Source organism: Tinamus guttatus, unplaced genomic scaffold (assembly GCF_059628265.1).
Source record: "Tinamus guttatus ecotype Peru unplaced genomic scaffold, ASM5962826v1 Tinamus_guttatus_pri_ptg000599l, whole genome shotgun sequence".
NCBI classification, from domain to species: Eukaryota; Metazoa; Chordata; class Aves; order Tinamiformes; family Tinamidae; genus Tinamus; species Tinamus guttatus.
Window position 1 is genome coordinate 2,356,119 of NW_028289133.1, and position 15,728 is coordinate 2,371,846.

Sequence of the window (15,728 nt, forward strand, 5' to 3'; positions counted from 1 at the left end):
TCGAATGGCATCATGTCACATCACACCCAGCTCCAGACGACCATCTGCTTTCACCCGTCCTGAAAGGGCCCAGCTTCTCCCCACCGTAATATCCTGCTTCTTCTAGATACCCTGCCAGGCTCTGCATTACCAGACCCCATGAGATGAGAGTCTCTGCTCAGCCCTGCTTCCAGGAAGACTATCACCCTGCCTCTGAAGCGAGAGATGTTGTCAGGTGGCTGATGGACACATTGTTGATTGTCAGCCAGGCTGGGAGCCAAAGAGCTGGGAATGGCAAGTGTTGTCCTATGCACTGGCTCAGGTAAAGGGGTTGTTCATGCACAGGGTGACAGAAGAGAGTCAGCAAAGCAGGGAGCGATATGCACAGTAGAGTGGGTCTTACTTATTCCATAGGGATGGGAGGGAACAGAAGCAGAAGGTGAAGGGCAGTACACATCAGTGCTGTCGGCAGCTCCCCGTGGGCCTGCATATGTTGTCTTCGGATCATGTGCATGCCTAGGGCCATCCATCCATCCATGTGGGTCTCTCTCTTGATCTGTAATGTGTATTTGTCCATTTGTTTGCCTTGCTATACCATACAACATAGGCACACGTGCATGATGATCTGTGTCATGTATTCCTGTTCATGGTGCCCCCGTCCATCCATCTCCCTTGCCCTGTGTGGAGGTCCTGACCCTGCTATGAGCTGTGTCTTCCATGTGTGCTCCTTGCAAGTACCCACCACAGCTCCTTGCTTTCCCAGGAACGCTCCCACGCAAGTTCGTGAGAGCTGCACTACTTGACAGCTCTACAGAGCCCCCAGGGAGGTGTTTTTTTCACTTCTGTCTGGAAGACGCCAACTTATTAGAAAGCAGGAAAAAAAAATCAATGGGGCATTGAGTCTTTCAGGGAAGCGCCTGGAGCGTGACGGGAAGAAAGAGTGTGCCGGGAGAAATAAGCAGCCCTAGGGATGCGAGTCTTGGTATGGAGCGTAGCTCTGTGCCCTCACCCAAGACCAGGCTGACACCTCTCCGGTGCAGGGAAAAGAAGACAAGAGCTCATGAGGGAAAGGCTCTTCAGCCTAGACCAGAGATCTCTTATGCAGGCAGAGATGAGGTCTTTTGGGAAAAGCCAAACAATGGCACTAATTTATCTGTTTCGACTGATGCTGCCTCTAAGTGATCATCGCTGCTCAGGCAGTGCTCCTGCCCCTGCTGTCCACGTGGGAACGGCAGGACCGGGAAACTTGCTACACTCCCAGGGCAGTCCATAAAACCTGTGACATTGGACCCCAACTTCCTGGAGGCTGGAGAAGGTACAAGGGGAAGGCATCACCTGCTGGCTCCTTTTGGCTCCTTTTTTATCTTAAACTGAGGAACTCCCTAGGATGCTGGCAGCCAGATTGTGGGGGGACTGGGGCTGAAACCTCCCTCCATCCCTGGCCCGAGATGCAGTGCAGATTGGCTGATGTACAGCGCCGTATGCACTGAGGACGGGGTTTGGGACTGAAGGAAACGTCTTCGTTGTCGCTAGATGGCATTGCACCCCCTTGCAGGAGCAGCCACCCCACGCCAAGCGCGTGTTGCAATCCGGTGTGGCTCTCCCTGCACGCGAGAGGCAGCGGGATGCTCCCGCGCTCCCCTTCGCCATCTCTCCTCGCCAGGCTTTGGAAAATCCCCGTGGGTAGAGTCGCAAACGAATGCAGAAAGGCGAGGGGGAAAGGGGAGGAGGGAATTAATGCATTTTGGAGGCAGCTCTGTAATTTGCAGTCACGTCAGACTCCCATTTCATCTCTGTACGGCGCTGAGGTAACATCCCCGTGTGCCCTTCAGCTGAAAGCACTGAATAATGGAGCTATATTAATACGTACATGCAGGAGCGGATATATGTGTGTGAGCCAGGGGAATGGCATGCCCACACACAAGCCCTTCTCGCCTGTTTCTTGGCTGCGATTCCTGTCTCTCTCGTTGCCAAAATTCATCTAGTAGTTGTTAATTTTTAAATCCAGTATGCTCAAGAGACTGCACCTACAGTAAATTAGCTGGTGTCTTCTGCTGCTTAATATTAAAGAGCTCCAGCTTTCCACCATTTCCCTTTGGGAAAATGGTTCCTTGTTTTACTGCCTTCCTTCTTAGGAAATATTTTGTGATACTGTGCAAGTCTTTCACTGCACGTTTAATCTCATTATTGCTTCCTATATCCTCTTGGACCCTTTTAATAAGTGACATTCTCTGTGACAGCTTCCTCTGGATCATGCGGGATTTTTGGGGTGGCCAGGGATGTTGCCTGGTAGGTGATGGTTCAGCTCCCTTTGAGCAATGTCAAGACTCCCTCAGTGTCCTAGAGATGACGGAACTGTGTCTGGATGCAGGTATGGCAGCTCGTGCTTTGACTGTATGTGTCATTATTTAGCAGTGAATCATTGTACAAACATGCAATTGCCAATAAGCCAAATGCCAGGCAGCAGAGCTGTGTTGAGCATTGCCAAGCTGTTGTCATCCATACCCACCACTGAGGCCCAACTAGAGTCTGAGCAATGTCCTCTGTGCTCTACTTTATAACAAACTGTGTCTTCAAAACATCCAGCACACTCTGCCTTCCCCATCCCAGGTCACTGTTTCACATGGACATCTGCTCCTTGGCCTTGGGAAAAGACCTGTGGGACTATCCTTGGGAGATGACAGGGAGACTCCTGTAGCAGACCTGTGTTGCTCCACATGTTGGGTGTGTGGAGCATTGATACCTCTCTAACTCCATGTGAATGACTAGGAACGGCTCATGTTTAGGTTTGGACAAATCTTGTCCCATATGGACAACTTGTTCCTGACGTCTTCAGGAAACATTGCAAGTCCTGTCTCTGAGCAACTTCAGAGTTTACATCAAAGGTAGCTGTTGTGTCCCTAGTCCTTTTCCTGGCTGTGTTTGCTTCTCCAAAAGGAACCACACACCCCCTATCAAAAGAAGATGTGCCAGAGATTATATAAAATCTTTGCTATTGCAATGGCTTTGACTCAGGCACTGGTAACAGTTCTAAGATAGAGAGTGATTCATAATTAGTCAAGCACAGAAAAAGATGTTCCTAATGGTGTAAAAAGAACAAATCACCTAATACTGTGATCCTGTTTAGGAAGAGAACATGGTGCCTTCACATGTTTTGACAGCAACATCAACTGTTTGGAAACTTTAGGATCTTCATTTACCTATATATTTATGTGAGATAGTTATTTCCCATATAGTTGTATAATTAAATACAGTGTCTCAGTTCCAGGCAGCATGAGATTTTTTTCTTGTGTGAAAGAAGAAAAAGAAATGGAAAGGAAAAATGCTAGACAGATGGATATGGGATCACAGGATTCCAGACTCAGGTCCAAAATAGGCAGGGTGGTCCTGCTTGTCCCAGATCCAGCCATTATGGAATTATAAGAGGTTTTCTCTCTCTTTCTCTCTCTCTCTCTCTTTTTTTTTTTTTTTCCCAAATCTGTGAAACATTCCTAGCAGAGATTTTTGGTAAAATTCAACCCTTTCCCAAGCAAGGCTTCAGCTTGGATATCTCACTCTTCACAGATGCCTCTTGCTTTGAAATAACCCTGACCTGCAGTAGTGTCAATGGTATCATATCATTAGGGATCACTTACATATCCTATCTGGGGCCAAGGATGGTGTCTCATACACTGCTGCTGCCAAATGCAAAGTCAGACTCCTTAGTTACGTACAAACTTTCCCACTCTCATGACTGAGGTGCAGGTTGAGAGTTACTCACCCCAAACTCAACATGGATGTTCCTGCCCTTACATTTGATACAAGCTATTTTTAAATGCTGCAATAAAAGCATAGGAAGAGTCAACATGGCTCGATCCTGAGTCCCTTTGGGATTTGCCAGCCCTGTGCACTGGATGGATCATCTTGTTTAGGGCTGGAAGGAGCAGAGCTGTGTTTATGTGTCCGTCTGCTCTCCTCATGGCACTCCCTATCCTAGGCTGCTCTCCTGTGCAGCATCCATGGGAGAACCTGTGTGAACATGCAGGCAGGGCCAGAATTGCTCCACCAACCTCTGCTCTCTGTTAGGTGGGAAATACAGCTTCCCTCATGGACCAAAGAGTTATCTTCCCACTTGCAACTACAGAGCTGGCACTAGAGAGGCAATGATGACCGGGAACCAAAATAAATCCAACTCACAGATTCTGCCCGTGGGTGTCTCTGGCATCGTGGAGACGGTCGCCTGTCTGTCGCTGGAGACCTTCCCTTCCTGTGTAGCAATGACAACACATAGAGTCCCATAAACAGTTAAATTCACACAAATATAGGAGAGGAACCAAGAAAAGCCCAAGTGTGGAGAAGGCAACTGCACTAGGAGGTTTCCAGAGGTAAAGGTGTTCCTGATGTTGCCTTCAGGTTTGGGGCTTAGTTTGGCCTTTCTCTCTGCAGACATAACCATGGTCTTGGCTTTGCTGTGTTCTCTCCAAGATGTGCTTCACAGTCTTTTGGGCATAGACGCCCTCTGTTTTCAGAGAGGAGTGGTAATTTCTCTAACCACCTAAGATATGTAGGCCATCCTTGCTTCTTTCTCTTTGTGGGTCAGGTTTATCCATATATTTCCTTTATCAGACTCCACAATGACTTCAGTTTCTCAAGCCCCGTAATGATCAAAGTTGACCTTCACTGCACCCCTCATGAAGCAACCAGACCCTGTTGTGGAGCAGTAACCAGTGGGCCAATACCATACAGCAGGAGACGGGCCTGGCCATGTCAGATGGGATCTTGCCCAGAATTAATATCCCTGATGATAATGACTTAATGGGAATCTCTTGTTTACTTGATTTAGGTCTCTCTCCCGTGTAGCTGTCAGTCCTACTATTTCCTTCATTCCGGGGGTTTGGACCATGGTCCTGTCATGTTTGTTAAGAGAAGGGTTGCAGACCACAGACCTGTGCGTGCTTGCAAGTGATGTTTTATTTGCTTGTACCTCACAAGATAGTGGGAAAACAGATGCCGTATAGCCTTATTTAAGTGTCTGTCCTCAGGAGCACCCTGAGGGCATTCCTCCCACCCCATTTTCCAGTTATCAGAGGAGGGATCATTACTGGGAGTAGACTGTTGAAAATATGACTTGTGCTCTTGACAACAGACAGCATTAAATCATTCAGAGATGGATGGGATTAGAGATATACTATGCCAGAGCACAGAAAGAAAAAGAATGGATGTTTGCATTGGGTCAAGGAGATGCGTTGTGTCTGGTTAGAGCAACAGAACTGGAAACTAGTTTAAACTGCAAATGACATTATCAGTTTGTTCTTGCTGGTAGATGTTCCCTGATTCCAGACAATGTTAGCTCCTTGTATGGACTGACACTATTTCCATCACTTGTTCAGGCTTTAGAGTCAAGTCTGTCTTTACTCATCACTACAAGTAGTTCGTCTATTCCTCTGGAAACTGTGGTGTTGCAAAACCTGGCACCCAGCATGTGTTTGGAGACCTGGTGATGTGTCTGCCAGCTTTTAACAGTTTAGAAAAAGGGGTATCCTTCATGCCAGAATGAGGTAATGTGCAAAGGGGCAAGGGTTTTTAGTAGTAGGCTCTCCTGCTCACCTCACCATTTAGGAGCAAGTTCTACCCTGATGATCTCTGCTATCACAACACAGCTGCTCATTTAAACTGAGTCTCCTTCCCTAGCTATGATTGCCGTTCTACATGGCTGCTCTCATGCCCAGGGGAAGGAGTGTATGGCGAACCACCACCACAAAGCTCAATCCTTTTTAAGGATGACTTCAGATGCACAAAGACGACAGATTTTTTGCGGAGCTTTGGAAGAAGAGCACTCACTAACCTTTGCTGCAGACTCTTTCCACGGGATGGTGGCAGGACTCCATTGTGCCTTCCTCTGATTGCCCTGAAGAGACAAAGGAAAGGCTGCATCTTTACAGGGTTTTCTCTCCCTGGGCAGTGGCTGGATAGTCGTCATGGTGCTGGTGTCAGCTTCCCTCTTCCTCAAGATACCACTGGGAGTTGCTGTCTTGAGTGGAGCAAAAGATGAAGTCTTATTCCTTGGAGTGGTTTTGGGGATATCAAAGCTGGTCAGGAGATTGCTCCTTGTTGGCCTAATGTTATGCATAGGAAGATCCTCCATGGACTTGCTCCTGGACACACTGGGATGGTTTGGAGATAAGGCACATTTTTTCTCTGCTGGATTGACATTAGTCTGTGATAGATGTCTTTTCTCCATGAGCTGAAAAACAAAAAAGATGAAAAGACATCAGAAGGGACTTGCATCTAACTACCATAAGAAAACCACTAGGGTTTTAATTTCCTACTTTTCTACTGCAAGCACCATATTCGCTACCATTTTAACTTTGAGATGAAAGAGTATCCTGTCACTTTCTGATCTATGCTCCTTGGAGTAAATGTTGAGGACGAACTAAAACACGCTAGACCTTTCTGAACCATGGCAGAAGTTTCTGTCTTTTCTATTTCCTATGTGCCTCCCTGATTTCTTCATGGTCATGTCAGTAAGCCTCAGAGTATAAAAAAGTGTGACCACTGATTGCCTTCCCTCTTGGGTAGAACTGTGAGCTAAATCTACTCATGAACTTGATATCTAAGTCCCATTACAATCAAAAGAAATAGGAAAGTGATTTCCTCACCCAAGGGTATGCGGTTGCCTATAGTAGGTGCTTAGTCTCATTTGAGATGCACAAGGTGTGTTGACAACCCACAGAGCCCCCAGCTGCTGCTGCAGCAAGGCAGAGGTGTCCCAGTGTCACATCTGTCAGACCAGTGTGGCTGTCTAGAAGCCTTAATATATTTGGGTGCCTTCATTTCAAGCTGAATACTTCCTTCACTTTCTAACCACTGAATCCTCTGTCAGGTCCTAAACCTTTGATGGCCCTCTAGAAGACTCTGCCCCTGTTATTTCTTCAGTCGAAAACATTCTGAACATTATAAAAGAAGCTTTCATTCCATTACAGAATATCTTTTTTTACTGTGAGTCAAAGTGGACATGCTACAGATGGACAGATTTTGATCTGTCTCGAGATATCCTCAGATAAGCACCTGCAATTGAAAAAAAAAAAAGAGTGCTACTTTCTTTTTTTATTATTTATTTATTTATTTATTTATTTATTATGTCTCTAATTGCTAAGAACTGGGACATTCTGCTGTTAGAATGTGTTCCATTGATCTCATTTGAGCCCTTGGCTCTCACCTTGGTGTGTTCTTGTTTTGGCATGTTGGTTTCACAGTCCAGGATGTTCTGGTACCTGCAAGGAAGATAGAAGAGAGCACCTTAGTCCCTTTTTAGCCAGAGCATTTAGGAGGCTTATTTATTTATTTATTTATTTATTTATTTTCCCCTGTAGGGGACAAGATCTTTCTGTCTTCCTCTATCCTCTGGTGAGAGAGATATGAAAAATCCTTCAAAAAGTCCCAACTAATCTAATTGACCTAATTTAATGGATTAGTTCAATGCAGTGCCACTGGATCCAGTGCGATCCCTCCCCTTCTCTTCCCATGCTCTGAGGTCAGTGCAGACACATGGAGGGCAGATGGAGGGCAGGGGATCTGCTGGGGGCTGTGCTGGTTGGGGGTGGTGTCTTATTGCATTTGGTGATACAAGGCTTGTGTCTGAACCAGGCTTTACAGAAGGTCAATGTGTTGTTAATTTATTTAGCTTTAATATAATATCTTTAATATAACATTAGGATTATTTTTTTCTGAGTCGATGACTGCCTATCATAACAGCGGTGGCAAGTGAGACTGCTGCAGAAAGAAGGAAACCAACTTTCTTCTTTTCACTGCTGTGGAGGACACACTATCAGCTTTTTCTAAAGACCCCAGTCAGACAGATGACTTTTTACACTGAAAACTAAGTTCAGTATATTCAGAACTAAACTGTCCCTAGCGGAAGTTTAATAGACAGTCTTGACAGCTGCTCTTTCACCTCTGTGTTAAGTGAGATGAACTGCCAGCATAGTTGCTAATCTTATTTGTTTCTCTCTTGGCAGTGTTGTGGTCTGATCTCAGTTATGGGTTGTAACCAAAAGGGAAATTATCCCTTGAAGGGCTTGGGTTGAAATATGACTCTCCCTGGAGTATTTTGGTTTGAAGCAGCTGATGAGAGACTGGGAGGGAATGAGAAGCCTACATTTCTCTTGTCCCCTCACAAGCTCCTCTCTCCAACATTTGCTGTTTTCCTTTGTGGCACCTTAGAGACTATCAGCATTAAAAGCTTTAATATCCCACCTGGGAACACTCCAGTCCTCAAAACTGAGGGCAAATTCTTCTATGTGTCATTGCATTTGAGTAGTTTTGTCAAGTAGGTCTGGCTTTCAAATTGAGACTGGTCTACTGTGACTAAATAATGCATCAATAATATATAATAGCTAGAGGCACTTATAGCAGAAAAGTACCTGCCTCTCACTCAAGTCCTGACACACTGGGGTGCTTTTCTTGGGAAAGACCTTATCTGAGTGAGATCCATCTGTTATGGAGGTGGGAGAGGGAAGAAACGAAGCTGGAACCCCCCAGATCTGATCTCAGATTAAGCACTCACCTGGCGACCAGTTCAGAGACAGACGTGGATTTTCTCAGGGGAACTGCTCTGCGCTCCGGATGGCTGCGTGGGGCACTGCACAGGGCAGGGAAGGACTGAGCCGGCCTCAGCTTCTCCGCTTTGTCCATGTCCTCTATCCGCTGGCATCAGAACAAGAGAGCAAAGGTTGGGGTGCTGGGTGGGAAGACCCAGGGGAAAAAGGCCAACACTTATTATAACCCTCTCCCCTCACAGGGAGAATGCAGAAAAACTATGGAACAAATTCCTCTTCACTGATATATCTGCAAATATCATCAAATAAGCTCATTTCTTAAAAGTAAAATGGGGTTAAAGAAGATGCTGTTTAAGAGAAATTGCTCCAAATGCAGGCACTGGGTATCTTTCATCTTTCACTATTATTTCTCTTATTCTCTTTAATCTTTCAGTCCTTCTCTATGACAGAGAAGGGGAAATAATCTGAAGACTTTAGCTTTAAATTGTTTAAAATGATTTGAAATTTCTGTATGTGCATTGAAGAATGATTTTTTTCTTGTATTTCTAATGTCACATAGACCTGAACCAGCCCTGGATTCAGGCAGTAACTGAAGGATTAATGACCATTTCTCAGACTTCAGAAACGCACAGCAGAAGTCTCCAACAGTGGATCCACAGTGAATGATCTGACACATAGAAATACTTTAGGCCATCTGGGATTCAGTTTCTGATTGTAGACAGAGCTCTAGGGGCTTATATATTATTTGTAATTACTCTCTAATTATTGACATAGGCATGTAAACTATAGGATTATTAGATGTACATTTAGATTTGGGGTGTATATGTTTTTAAAGCCATGTTACTTGTACAATATGTTTTGTGATCACTTTCTATTCCACTGGCCTAAATGTGGACTGTGCCCCATGCTATTCTCAGCCCCAGTGATTGGGGGTCCAGATCCACATACACTCAGGAGAGGCAGATTTTCTGGGAGATGGGGATGACATTCAGTATTTTATGCATCTCAGTTCAGTTACCCCTCTCATGCCTTTAAGATATCTGCAGTCACAAGCAGTGAGAGGGAGATGTATTTCTTACCAGCCACTTCAGAAACTTTTTTATTTTTCAGGTCATTTCAGTTGAGCCTTGCAATGGTTGGGAAAAGGCAGGTTTATGAGATTGTAGGTTCCCATTTCCCACAGTCCAGTGATTATTCCCTATTTTTGTAGAGATATCTGATCTTAAACAATTCCAGAAGAGCTCTTGAGGGATTTACTTTGCACTAGAATGAGCCCGTTGGTAGGGAAGTGTTTCCTAATTTTCCATCTGATTTCCTTTTTCCTTAAAGACAGCAGGAACAGAAGATTGAAATAATCTTCTCAGCCCACTCAGAACTGTTCCCACCATAATCACAGCACCCCCTAGTTGCTAAGGATTCAAAGGATTTTTTTATTGTATTAATTCATTCCATTTTCTGTGATCTGGGAGTATTTTGTGTAAAATCACTTACGTGCTAGAGTGCTTTCTTCCACCTGAAATCTGCCATTTGGTAGTCTCCTTGGAGCTCTTGTCTACCACGCTTCTGATTCCTTCTTCTCCCCCTTCTTTGCAAGACAGGAGGCAAAGTCCCTTGGCAAAGCTGCAATTAAATATTAAAAGCTGGTGTGTGAAAGGGGCTGGTGTGAATTTGAGAGCTGGCACTGCAGGACAGGGCAGATCAGGCTTCCTCCTGGCTCCTGTCAGCCTGTTACCGATTAATAAAATCTCACTCTTCCCTATGAAAACACAGGGCAGATTCAGATTCCAGCTGTGGCTCTCATAGATATCTAGAACCAAAGCTAGATTCAGATGTGGGGCTATATCTGCTGGAATCTGTCTTTCCTTGCCTGTCACCTTGCCTGTCTCTTGCATATAGAGTTTTCTGACCTCTCAGAGGACCCCATGAGGACCAGGAGATTCCAGTTATCCCCCTCCCCCTTTTTTTTCCCTCCAAATTTTTTGACTTGGCTAAAAATTTAGTTTTGATGAGCTTGGCTGAGTGTAGTGAAAGGGGTGACCAGGCCTATGGGAGGCAGGATCCAGAGAAAAGGGATTTAAATACCTCACTATTAAGGCAAGGAAGGCAGAGCTGTTTGAGAAGACACAATTTAGGTAAAATCTAAGTCTGATTAAAGTCAAAGTTTGACAAAGGTGACCTCTTAGCCCTCTTAAAAACCATTGTGACTGCAAACAGAGCTGCTTTTGCACCTAACGATAATTGCTTTTCTATGAAGTTCTTTCTGGGGATTTATCCTGTGCATGCTGGAAAGTTGACCAAGCAACAAAGCCAGTGCTTGAACGAGAGTGGATAATACTGTGTTGGCTGAGGGAGGCTTATAATGAACAAGAAGTGCTGCATTTAACATCAAAAGCTGGAAAATCATTTACCCAGAAATGTCTTAGCTAAGCAAGAAACCTTTGATACAAGAAATGAGTTAGGGTAAGCCAGAGAAGCGAATGTATAAACTGACTCTGTTTCTGTTCTTATTTCATAAATAATAACTCATGCTTTTACACATACTGATTAAAAGTAAAAAACTCTCCATCAAGCATCTAAAAACAACTGAGAGACATTAACAATTTTAATTCTACATCTTAGGGGTAAAGTGAGTGTGATTTTATATATTAGACTCATTTCATCAGTCATGCTCATGACAGAAGTGCCTAAGGCCCAGCCTAGAGCACAGCCCTGACTTGGTGCATACACAGATTTGAACCAGATTTGAACCCCTTACTCTTCTCCTGTGCTCCCAGGGTATCTGTGACCTTTTGGATGTTTCCCACTAAGCAAGATTCAGTTCTTGTAGGAGTGTGTAGGATACCGTGTGCCATAATGGGAAAACACCAGCCACTTAGGTAGCTACTGGACCATCGAGACAAATGTAATGGGTGCTAGAAGGTTTTTGATTGAATAGGGAAAACTGAGGGAATGGAGCTGGGTTTCTTCCTTGTTAGCTATTTAATTTAGAGAAGGACTGGAATGACAGTATGAAGCAGTGAATTTTGCAGTTCATCCAATAGTGAGTAATAGAGGCTGCTCAAAGCCCCATGAATTATTTCAGGGACTACTGCTATCCCATTCCTCTCACCATAGAACAGCTGCATGAGACAATTCTCTGCATAGCTTCAAGGCATATTCACTAGAGAAAGTGCATTTTGAAACTGTATTTTTTTTTCCCAGGATTATGACACTTAGGCTTGTTCCTCATCTACTGTCCCTATTGGGGCCATTGCTCAGATCACAGTGATTTTAGTTTTGACCATAGCTATGCACTAGGTTTGCCCTGTTGGCAAGTGTTTGTGGGAAGGTGGGAATGAATTGTAGTTTTATGAAAGCTAGAAAAATGAGGTGGGTCCAAGCCCTACCAAAAACAGGTTGTCTGGGCTTGGAGGAAGACACCCTGGAAAGAGCATCCAGACTCAAATCCTGCCGCTGCTCCCTGAAGAAAGGTGGGGACAACCACTTTATTCATGGGCGCCTTCATCCCGAGAATCCTCTGTGGGCTTTCACACTGGATGAGAAGGTAGCCGAGATCCTTTAAGAAATCAGGCTGCCCTTTCTCTCCTTATTGTGACAATCAGCCAAATCACACCCTTTCTTCCGACACAGCGGGAATTTCCTTGGGGAAAATAGAGCTGGATGGTCCCCTATATTTTGCCAGAAGTCTGTACAACACATAATGCATATTCCTCTGTAGCATCACAGCTCTCATCTGTTACAGCCATCGAGATTTCACATCCCATGATTACAACCTAGGCCTTCTCCAGGGTAGGGACTAGTATTTCATTCCAGGTTCCAGGTTGTAAGTCTTGCCGTTCTGCAGGGACATCAGACCACTGCATGTCTATAAAACGCATAATAACATCTGCTTTTTATTTTTATTTGCCATGGCCAGCCACTGTATGGAGAAGCTGCACATCCTGCTTAATCCTGGTTTTATAGGTATCGTCCAGGCACCTCTACTCCTCTGAGCCTGCAGAAGCAGCTGAAGAAGGGGAAGAATTTCTGCAGGACCCCTAAAGATAAGGGGTACTGCTGCAGAAGGACACCTAAGAAGCTTGGTTTGGGAGGCAGGGCAACATGTACAAGGTTGGGAACCTTGTGGGTTCAGCACTGGTCATGTCACATCAACCCCACCAAGGCTTGGAGCCCTTCAGGATGGGCCCTGCACTATGTAGTCCCCTACACGAGTATCACATCAAGGCAATGCATGAGGCAGGCTGAGGAGCTTGGGCAGAGGATGGAGGGAAGCAAATGGCAACTTTGAACAGAGACTGAGAATAAACAGAAATTAATGGTTAACACAGATAATTATTTCTGTCTGTGTCAAACGGACTGACCTAAGCTCACATGAGATTTTTACTGACCAGACAGAGTTTATATAAACCATCCTTTTCTTTCTTTCCTTTTTTTTTTTTTTTTACAGTTGTATAATGTTGTTTGGAGAGCTGCATTCCAACTAAAAACGTGTGCATTCTTCTCTCTTTCCCTCCCTGTTCCCAGCCTATTCTGGCTGCTTCGTGCTGTTTTGCTGCATGCATGCTTGTCCCCTGTTTGTCAGCTGGCCCGTGTGTAGGTTTTTGGGGTGTCATAGGGCAGTCACGATGGCCTTCCCAGCCCTAAATACTAAAAGCACGAGGCCAGAGCGGGTGGGAGAGGGAGCATGAGTGTGTCAGCACCTAGATTTTTCCTGTGACAGGGAATTGCATGCTCTGAATCTGGGTTACTATGAATGGTAGTGAGCACACTACAGGTGTAGAGAATACAAAACACACTTGACAGCATCTCTGTGGGTGGCACGTGGGCTGCTAAAAACCATCTCTGGAGGGGGCACCTCCATAAGGGGAAAGAGCCAGGCATGGCCTTTATTTCCTTTAGTCTTCTGGGTTGGGTTCTGCACTAGCAACCGACTGAAGATGGATGCACGAGGGGAAGAAATCCCCCTTGCAAAGTCTCTCATATTGCTTTCTCTCCCTGCTCTGTCTTTTTCTTGTGGAGAGTATCTGTATCCTTGCAGTCATTTCCATAATTATTGGTTTCATGTTAAGTAACCAAAAAATTATCTATCAAACGCACATGTGGAACTAATGGGACTTACTTGAAAAGACCTGTCTTTGCATTACAGCTGTCGCCTCACTCGGTCCATTTTAATTAGCTTCCATGGCATCAAAATGTGCAGGGAAAAGAATTAATGGGCTTGTTTGCCCCGGGCTCCCAGCACCTCCTGGGAGCAGAGGGCTCTGGCTTCACCCCGGCCCCCTGGAACACCAGAGCGCTTTCCCTGGAGCGAGTTTGGGAAAACAGCAGCGAGAGCCGCTGCATGAGGCATGGATGCTGGCGTGCTTCCTTTGAACCCTCCCTGCTGAATATTGCAAGTTCTTTCCTCCAGCTTCCTCCTTTTGGGAATCAGGAGGGAAATCTCAGGAGACTGGCTGTTCTCGGGAGACTTCTGAGAACGGCTGAGCTATGTGGGCGCTTAAAATATCATGGTTATTAACTTCAAGAAGTAGGATGGCCTCTTGCATATTTAGGCAAAGAGGGAAAAAAAAAAAAAAACTTAAATCAAATTTTTTTGGACTCCAGATTCAGGTTCAGGTGGAGCTGGGGTTTCCCAGCTTGGCTGTGGGGCTCAGGTTCAACTCCTGCTCTTGCTTATCCTTGGTTTTATCAGAGACTTTAGTGCGAACTGCATCAAATTATTCTGTATCTTGGATTTCAATGGGGTTGAGATGTGGCTCTCAGGACAGCAGTAGTAAGTTCAGCTGCTACACTAGAGCTGGTGAAGATGAAGTTCATCCTGGCCTAAAAAGGATGAAGAGCATTTGGGCCAAAATACTCCAAAGGAGAGAATGCTTCTGATTGCCTTCATTTTATGGTCTGACCTTGAGAATTGCACTGAGATGAGGATGGTCATTTAGAGCCTGGGAAGAGGAATAAGGATTTAGGGCCCATGAATATTTTTTTTTCTGTTAGAGAATGAAGATCTTGCGGTAAAAGCAAGATCACAAGGAGAGATGTTTGCAAATTCTCTGCTAATTCCTTCTTCAGATTTGCCACATGGTATTGACAAATAGAGCTGGCAGGAAAATGTTTTCCCATCTGCTATGAAATTTCCAGGTGTTAGAAAAAAAAATTACAACATTTTGTACTTGAGACAACTTAATCTCAAATTGCTGCAAAAGAGTGTGAAAAAATGAAGCCAAGCAAAACATTTTTTTAAAAAATGTTGCAATCTTGAGTTTGAGAATCAACCTGTTATTTTTTTTTAATAACTGAAGTTATTGTAACCTTTGAATCCATAAAACTTCAGAAGGAAGCACTCAAAAATAAAGTTTGAGACTCTGAAGATGCGAAAGAAACATTTTACTTATGCCAGACATTTAAAATATGTTTTTAAATCAAGGCAGTCCTCACAACCAAAGGTGTGGACGTGCAAGCAACCAAGTCCTTGTGCTGCCCAGTAATGCAGTGATTGGTGACACACAGAGGTCCTTGCATGGTGACATGATGGTGGTGGCATTTCACCCAGCAGTGGCCTGTCTCTCCCATGGAGCGGGGTGACCTTGGGTGCCAGCCAGGTGATGGCCACTCAGGAATCATCTTCATCCACCACAGCATCCTCCTCTGATGACAGGCACCATGGGGGTCCCGAGCTCATGATGGTGACAAAGACACTGATTTTCACCAACAGTGAAGGACGAACTACTCCTGAGCTTCTCTTGAAGACAAATGACCATCTCCTCACTGGCATCCAGCTGCTTCCTTCCATGCCCTTTCCAGGGCTCCAGCTGAACCTCTGAACTATTCATTTCACTTATTTATCACAGAAGAGGAACTGCGCATTTATATGGCAGAGAAAAATGAATGTTGGAGTGGGAGAAAGGGGAGGACAAGAGCTATCTTCACTTTTTGAGCACAAATAAACACATTAACTAAAAGCGGTGTGATTGTCCTTAATCTGAGTGCTCTGCTTGTCCCAGGCTGTCCATTTTATCAAGGAAAGAGTTTGCTTTTTAAATCTTTGGAGTAGAAACTATCTTTTTTTCCTCACTGAATGGCGCTGCAATGTCCCCTAGGTCAGTTAATGTTTGTTCATGGTGTTTGCCTGGGGTGTTCTGGGGAAAGTGTGCAAAAGTGGATGTTTCTTCTACCCTCCCAAGCAAATTCTAAACTGCATACTGTTCAGGCTTC

The 15,728-nt window shown here is 44.8% G+C and overlaps 1 protein-coding gene across 1 annotated transcript in view; it reads right to left on the reverse strand.

Moving 5' to 3' along the window:
* XIRP1 (xin actin binding repeat containing 1) overlaps positions 1-8,652 on the reverse strand; it is a 30,435-nt gene extending 21,783 nt beyond the window's left edge. The window contains exons 1-4 of the mRNA XM_010214501.2: positions 8,525-8,652; positions 7,178-7,232; positions 5,804-6,202; positions 4,156-4,225 (exon numbers count right to left, since the gene is read on the reverse strand). Of these exons, the coding sequence (XP_010212803.2) occupies positions 4,156-4,225; positions 5,804-6,202; positions 7,178-7,232; positions 8,525-8,652 (652 nt within the window). The remainder of the gene's footprint in view (positions 1-4,155; positions 4,226-5,803; positions 6,203-7,177; positions 7,233-8,524) is intronic.
* Positions 8,653-15,728: the final 7,076 nt, after the last annotated feature.